This window comes from Amphiura filiformis, chromosome 5 (genome assembly GCF_039555335.1).
Source record: "Amphiura filiformis chromosome 5, Afil_fr2py, whole genome shotgun sequence".
NCBI lineage: Eukaryota > Metazoa > Echinodermata > Ophiuroidea > Amphilepidida > Amphiuridae > Amphiura > Amphiura filiformis.
In genome coordinates, this window is record NC_092632.1 from 67,474,083 (window position 1) to 67,482,960 (window position 8,878).

At 37.4% G+C, this 8,878-nt stretch overlaps 1 protein-coding gene across 1 annotated transcript; it reads left to right on the top strand.

The window, feature by feature from the left end:
• The first annotated feature begins 5,456 nt into the window (after positions 1-5,456).
• On the top strand, positions 5,457-7,933 carry LOC140153590 (zinc transporter ZIP1-like). The gene has a single exon (XM_072176370.1). The coding sequence runs from the start codon at positions 5,516-5,518 to the stop codon at positions 6,584-6,586; it is 1,071 nt and encodes a 356-aa protein (XP_072032471.1). The 5' UTR covers positions 5,457-5,515; the 3' UTR covers positions 6,587-7,933.
• The last annotated feature ends 945 nt before the right edge of the window (positions 7,934-8,878 follow it).

Genomic DNA, 8,878 nt, shown 5'->3' on the forward strand with positions numbered 1-8,878 from the left:
ACCATTTAGTACACTATCAGGTTTTTTTAAATTCACGGAGTGAATATTTCGCCCACTTGAACCATATACACAGTTTATCCTTTACATACACTGTGTCTTGAGTAGATATTGTAGCCCATCAACCCGGTGGTTAAGAGGCTAGGAAATAATTCATTACTGGTCGAATACGATAGGATTTCAGTCTTAGGCGCCTTAACACGGCTACCCAATAGGCCCGGGGTTTGAACTTAGTCTCCGGTCGAGGCAGGTAGTTGAATTCGACAGGCGATCATGCATGGAGACTTATAGACTTGAAACAGCCACTGTCATTGATTGGTTAGGCTTAGTTTAGGGTTAGGATGAGGGTTAGAGTTAGGGTTAGGATTAGGGTTATGAATAGGCTTATGGTTAGCTTACACAAAATAATTACCTGAAGGTTGTACACCGCCCCCAAAAAAAAAAAAAGTAACTTGTTGAATCAAAAGCTAGAGGGCTGCAGACAGGTTCAAAGACCTATGAGAGCGCTATCAGAAAACCGTCTATTTATTATTAACCGAAATCCTATCGTGTTCGACCAGTAATGATATACAGAGAAGATCATGCTAGGCCCACATAGCGGGCCCTTTCTCTCCTCTTTTGTTTCATTTTGATCGTTTTAATTACTAATCATGTGTTCATAGGATTCTAATGTAACAAATTATCCGCTTGTCAAAGCTCTATTTTCTTTCCTTCTTTTTTTTTTTTTTTTTAAGTTAAGAACCACATATTACGCTTTCAAAAAATAAATTTAACAAAAATTCATTGCTTGTTGTTGACACAGTTTTGGAGTTAATCGCAATTTTATGAAAGTAATCCCTATTCTATGTTGTATTATATGCAAACTTCAATTTGATGTTTCTCCTAAACCGAATGTATTTCACCCTTGAAAATCTGCGATCACGTGGGTGTTGTCATGGAGATTGATATAATTGAAACTGGCATTGACCCTTTTTCAACACTGGAATGTGCTCCATACAAGCCCTGCAATTTTCGAGTTCAGAACAAATATTTGAACAAAATTTTGCACAAAATGTTCATTTTATACGCATGAAGGTGAAAATGGGAATTTTAGAAATTTTTAAAAGTTCAAATTTTTTTCAATATTTTTTTTAAAATGATTTCTTTAGCATTCTGAAAATTGAGATTATCTTGATTGATAATCGATTACTGATAATCGATTATTGATACTCGATAATCGATTATTGATTTTCGATAATCAATTATTGATTGACACCTCCATACAAATAGCCAGTAGGCCTACGTAAGGAAAAGGTATGATTTGAAAATCACCCCAATCATTTTTAATGCTATTTGAATAGCGGGCCCAATCATGATTGATATTGATTATTGATAATCGATTATTGATTATCGATTATTGATTATCGATTATTGATTATCGATTGTTGATTGACACCTCCATACAAATAGACAGTACGTAAGGAAAAAGCCTGATTTGAAAATCACCCCCCCCTCCACATCATTTTTAATGCTATTTGAATAGCGGGCCCAATCATGATTGATATTGATAATTAATTATTGATAATCGATTATTGATTATCGATTATCGATTGTTGATTGACACCTCCATACAAATAGACAGTACGTAAGGAAAAAGCCTGATTTGAAAATCACCCCCCACATCATTTTTAATGCTATTTGAATAGCGGGCCCAATCATGATTGATATTGATAATTGATTATTGATAATCGATTATTGATTGTTGATTATCGATTATCGATTGTTGATTGACACCTCCATACAAATAGACAGTACGTAAGGAAAAAGCCTGATTTGAAAATCACCCACCCCCCCTCCACATCATTTTTAATGCTATTTGAATAGCGGGCCCAATCATGATTGATATTGATAATTGATTATTGATAATTGATTATTGATTATTGATTATCGATTATCGATTGTTGATTGACACCTCCATACAAATAGACAGTACGTAAGGAAAAAGCCTGATTTGAAAATCACCCCCCCCTCCACATCATTTAATGCTATTTGAATAGTAGACCTAATCTTGATTGATATTGATTATATTGACTGAATATTGATTATCGATTATCAATCGATCCATCATCGATAACAGATAAACACTGGTTGCCAAAATGCAAACAAGATCATGCTGACCGGCATAGCCATCTTCTTCCATTCCTGTCGCCGCCGCATTACTGGTCGAATACGATAGGATTTCAGTCTTAGGCGCCTTAACACGGCTACCGGCCGGGGTTTGAACTTAGTCTCCGGTCGAGGCAGGTAGTTGAATTCGACAGGCGATCATGCATGGAGACTTATAGACTTGAAACAGCCACTGTCATTGATTGGTTAGGCTTAGTTTAGGGTAAGGATGAGGGTTAGAGTTAGGGTTAGGATTAGGGTTATGAATAGGCTTATGGTTAGCTTACACAAAATAATTACCTGAAGGTTGTACACCGCCCCCCCAAAAAGTAACTTGTTGAATCAAAAGCTAGAGGGCTGCAGACAGGTTCAAAGACCTATGAGAGCGCTATCAGAAAACCGTCTATTTATTATTAACCGAAATCCTATCGTGTTCGACCAGTAATGTTCTAATGTAACATACCTAGGTTTGTATCCCTTTATTTAATCCTGTCCCACATGACAGGGACTTTTTAGCACATCTTATCTTGTATTGAGACAATGGCAGACAGGACTTTTTTTGCCTCTTTTCTAAGCATGTTTACTATTGGATTGAGCCATCACATGATTATAATAGGCTCTACTGATTGGTGGGTATGGTCAATGCTATTGTTTATTTTGTGATAAGGCTGAGCATATTACTGCATATATGAAAAATACACTGCTATTTTGATACAGGCGATTTACTCGATTATATACTTCCAACTGACGAAATTAAGTTCATGTTATCTACCCAGTAATGTTTGCTTATCTTAAATTATTTGCATGGTATAGTTGACTTGGAAAGTTTGTTTGCTGGAGAGTTATATAGCCAGAGTCAGGATAGGTATCATTATGCCTCAAATCACTAATTTATTGTAAGATCAGTGCAGAGTATAGGTTAGATATGAAAATGGAAAGTTACAACAAATGACTATACACCTGATTCGTGAACTGTGTCTTTTTGAAAGACTCTTCTTGTTTAATTAAATGACTAAAACTGAAAAAATATGGCCCCTGCAGACCTGCAATCCCTTAAAAGCATGGCATTTTATATTATTCCCAATGTTATATATTTATAAGCACATAATCAGAAAGACTGATTACTCAATCGTCTAATTTCTATGTTGATTGCTAGGACTATACTTCAGTGAAGTTATTATGCAAAAGTAGAGTTTAATGTCAAATATTATAGGTACTAAACACTTGTGAATGGATTTTCATCGTTGACAAAACAAAATGTATGTTTAATATTTATTATTTCATTTATAGCATTTTGCTTAGTTTTCATCTACAGAGTATTATCTGGTTATATGGTTTATTGTGTACAGCTCAGTCACCCCTCTTACATTTTTGCATTCATCAGATTTTTTTAATATTCGCAGTTAATTCCCATGCCAGTCATACCTACCAAAAAAGATGGCTGATTTTTTAAGGGATCTGGAATGAGCATTTTGAGCGTTTCGACAGTATTTTTTGTGGGACATGAGAGCACATCAGACATATCGAATTGCATTCTGACTACGAAGAATGTCTTTCTGATATAAAATAATTTTCATTTTTTGAAATTCACGATATAACACAAATTTTATGACAAATTATTAAAATTTGATATTTTTCACATTTTTGATATATAACAGTCCTCGAAGTAAATTTTATAAATTTAATGACATACCGTATTCTTAAAGTGTGTGTAGATGGGAGGAAAAGCCGACGATCAATTGAAAATTTTGACCTTTCATATATTGAAGATATGGATTTTTTCCCAAAAAGACCTAATTTTTTTGTGTTTTGGGAAAAAAAATCAATATCTTCAAGTTATATTATACTTTAAGTATAAATCATCAGATTTATAAAGTTTACTTCGAGTACTGTTAAATATCAAAATTTTTTAATCATTTGCCATAAAATGTGTATTACATTGCGAATTTTAAAAAAAATCCAAATTATTTGATATCAGAAGGACATTCTTCGTATTCAGAATGCAATTCGATATGTCTGATGTGCTCTAATGTCCCACAATAAATACTGTCCAAACGTTCACACCCCACCCCTTAATCAAACTTATTCCTCGTATTCAGAATGTAATTTGATGTCTTGATGTGCAAATGTGCAAATGTTGCTATCCAATCCCTTAAAAGCATTCAAAATCTTGAGTATGCCCAGATGTTGCTCTCAATTGTGTTATTTTTATTTATTGAATTATTGTTTTTTAAAGAATGAAACATGTATTTTTAAACAAGAAATATCTTTAAAAAAGACAACGCCATGGTTGAAGTTCATGTTTCATAATTTTACATTGACAAGTACTTGGAATGCTAGTAATTTTTGGTGTGTTGTTTCACAACAATCCATCAATCTATATTCAGACGATAAGAATGTTTGCTGCCCAAGGGTGATCATGACAAGATATACTTTATTTCAATAGTCGACCTACCTCAGATGACCTTTAACAATTTCGGCGCAGAATTGTGATCGACAATCTGACTATTTATACTTAAAGCCATATTATAACATTTGCTGTTGAGGACGCCCTCACTGATTTTTGAAAATTCATTTTTTCACACGATTATATTGTACTTTATTAAACCAATATACCCTGCAAAAATCAAGACTCTAGGTGCTGTAGTTTTGTCAAAATCCGAGATTTTGAATAAAGCGCCGGAACCGGCGTCTTATTATTACGATGGACTTATTAGTCGAACGCATACACGATGTTCATAACACATAGTACGTACACGGCGTGCGTGACCGTGATCTACACAACAAAGGGTCGTACCATAACATGACCGAAGGAGTGGTACGTATTGGCGACATACGCGCTGGTAGTAAATTCCAATTTTCTCTGCTTTGCCGTAGTTGTTCGGCTCAAAAATAAAAGGGGATATATCTGACAGTAAAAAATAACATATTATAGCAAAGAAATGCTAATCTATTTTGTATGATAATGTTATAATATGGCTTTAATTCACCTCGAATGACTTTGGCCTGACCTTCAACAGTTTCGCGCTTACATCCATAATGTCCATAACAATTTAACTCTTACAACTTCCTGTCAACTCTCTAATTCATAAGTCTAAACTTCTGTCTGTATGCCTTTTTCTGTCTTTTACCATTTAGTACACTACAGTTTTTTTTAATTAAATGACTAAAAAATATGGCCCCTGCAGACCTGCAATCCCTTAAAAGCATGGCATTGTGCTGTCTGTAGTCCCTATGTAGGCCCATATGTCAATATGTCTAGCCTTTTTTCTGTAGTAAATAAGCAGTGTTTTTTTTCTTATCTTCCACAGATAATATAAACGAATCGACTAGCTCCTAGATCCTGGAATGAATATACCATAAATCGCTAACAATGGAAACAACGTCTGCCAAAATTCTATCGTTATGCATTCTCCTGGTGGAGACCTGCATATGTGGTACGCTGCCATTGTGTCTAGTCAACTGTCTAAGACGAGCTGGTACAAACATAATCACACGTATACTGGAACTTGCCAATCTCTTTGCTGGCGGAGTATTTCTCGCAACGCTTCTTCTCCATCTCATGCCTGAAGCAAGTGAAACCTTACAGGGAGCTCTTGAAGACAAAGGAGTTGATATACACTATCCACTTTCTCAACTTCTTGTTGCCGCTGGATTTTTTCTGATAGCAATAACTGAACAGCTCGCTTTTTGTTTTCATCACACTACAAGTAAGGAATGCACTATGCCTGCACCTGATCAGGATCAGTCCACACACAATTATAACACCCATGAAGTACACGAGGATAACATTGACGAAAACTCGCACCTCTTGTCTGACGAAAAGACGCCGGTTTACTCCCAAAATTCAACAGTGGAAACATCGGGACACTTTGCAGTTTCTTACGAGAATTCTTGCACACATAACGCACCTGTACAACCGCATGACACACATGATCACATGGTATCAACTCAGAAGACATTAACCATAAGATCCTTGCTGTTCTTCCTTGCGCTATCTTTACATTCGCTATTTGAAGGAGTCGCCATTGGTTTGCAGAAATCAGCTGCAGATGTGTTGGAGACTCTACTGGCAGTTGCCATTCACAAAGGAGTCATTGCGTTTAGCTTTACTTTAACCATGACGCAACAGGCGATAATCCCACGTATTATATTGGTGTATGTCATTATCTTAGCCGTCATATCGCCTGCTGGAATAGCCATTGGTCTTGCAGTCAGCGAGGGCAATGATGGTACAGCTAGTGATTTGGCAAACGGAGTGCTACAGAGCATTGCAGCAGGAACATTCCTATTTGTGGTCTTCTTTGAAATTTTACCGCGAGAATTACACTGTCATGAGAAACTTGAAGGCGCGTTGAACTTGCTTTGTACTATGCTCGGATTCGGATTAATGGCGGGACTACAAAGTATTGGATCGCATGACCATGACCACGGCCCGGATTGAACATTGATGAGCATCAACTGCTTTTCATTCATCAATAGAAAAATTATTATTTCTTGTAAACTACGTGTAGTAATCCGAACACTAATCCTAACCCTAATGCTGGTTTCATACTCTCTGCCGCTTGCCGCTGAGCGCCGCTTGTACTGCAAGCGCCGGCGGCACGTGAGCGGCAGCGGGATGACTATGAAACAATCGTTTCCTGTTCGTAGTCCGACGAGTAGGACCTTTTTTCTAAATTACTAGACTATACTCAGCTCAGACTATGATATCACTATCTTACATATGGCACAAGAAAGACGAAAGTCCAGTGACCGCTACGCCCGAAGAAATTTTCGGGAGGGGCGGTTAGTGGATATTTGTGGTTAATCTTTCTTGAGCGATCAGAGTCAGAGTATATAGTTGGTAACTAAGAAAAAGCAGGTCCTACTCGGCGACTACCTGCTCGCATACGTACGTCAGAGCGGCGCCGCTCCCGAGTTGACGTGAATTCAGCTCCTGGTGAAATGCCGCTTTGGACAAAACGGTGGGGTAATCAATATCGGCTTACCATGCTTACCGCTGGACACCGCTAGCGTTTCTGGTGCAACTGCGCAGTGAAGTAAAATCGTTGTCAAAGCGGCAAGCGACAGCAAAGTATGAATCGAGCATTATGCTGGTTTCATACTTTCTGCCGCTTACCGCTGAGCGGCGTGACGCTCATGCCGGCAATCGAAGCGGCTCGCCAATGAGCGTCTATCAAATCCAATGTTGCCGCTCAGCACAGCCGAAAATCTTTTCCTGTACTCATACGTCAGAGCGGTGCCGCTCCCGAGTTGACTGGAATTAAACTCCAAGCGATCTGCCGCTTTGGGCAAAGCGATGGAGTGATCGATATATCTGTTTAGAGCTGGTCATCGCTAGCGTTTCTGACTCGTTGTCAAAGCAGCAAGCGGCAGGAAAGTATGACACCGGCATAATCCTTTACCCTAATCCTAATTACATGAAGGATTCAAGGAGTAACCATGCATAATCTGACTGTAATGATATAAAATTTGTCGCGTTCCGCATACGGACAAACCCAGGAGAACTATAAACTGGCCCTTTGTTTGACTTTATCGATCCACTAGCAGACTTGTGGAAAGCCGTTTACCTTAAGGTGTCGGGATCATTTCTGCGTAATTATAGAGGGTCAATATAAAATTGTTTGAAGAAGTCAACGAGCCTTGGACATGTTGGAGTAAAAATTGGGAGTAGTGTAATGTAGAGTCCGAAGTTTTTCGTTTTATGGGAAACGGAAAAAATCACGGAATCGGAAGTACAACACGGAAAATGACATTTTTGTATGATGTTACAAAAATTGTTAAAAGATAAGAGAAATATCGAGTTGTATGCATCAATTTTTATGATAAAAATACTGTTTAATAATACCGAAATAAAAGCTAATAAAGGTATATTACCAAGACATGAACCCCCTATATCCCTCCAAACATCGTAACAGTCGGCCTATAATCGTCAGAATATTCCAATCAGAGTATATTGATCGCGATATTGAACACTTTATTGTGACATAAATATCATTATTTATACATTTTAAACTTTATTCATGAAACACGGATTACAACACGGAAAATGGATTTTAGAAAACGGTAAACTTCGGACTGTAGTAGTGTAATGATTGAGAGACACAATTTCAAACAAGGACAACCATTAGGCCTAAGTAATCAATCAAAAAACAGACGATCAAAAAACAAAATTTCAAATTTAGCCTGAATCCGTTAATATGGCACCTCTCACCTTTTTTTAGGCCAAGACTGTTGATGCTATTTCACATACATGTTCAAATAAAAATTCTTTTAAAAGGAATTGTGCAGGCAACCGTGATGTGCTCCGGTTGGTTGAGGTTGAAGGATATATTTTCTTAATTGATGGATGATAAATGTTGTGTTCATTTGTTGATTTTGCCCCCCCCCCCCTGAAATTCACTTTGCCCCTCAATGCCCCCTCAAAATTCCTGGCGCCGCCACTGTTTGTACTTTGATAGCGTTTTACGTCTTCAGAAGACATAAAAGGCGTCCAGCTGTATGTAGAACTTCTTTACTTGCATTCAATGCATATTAGTAAACAGTAATTAAATCAAAACCAAGTTAGATGTGTTCATTTATTCTAAGCACGTACTTTAAAAAAATTTTTAAACACGAAAAACAGATGCTGTAAACAGACTAGAGAGGAGCAATTACACGTTGAAGATATATAGGCCGTCTTTGGTTAAGTCCAATCTCACGACAATGTACTAGGCGCCGTAGCGCCTGCACA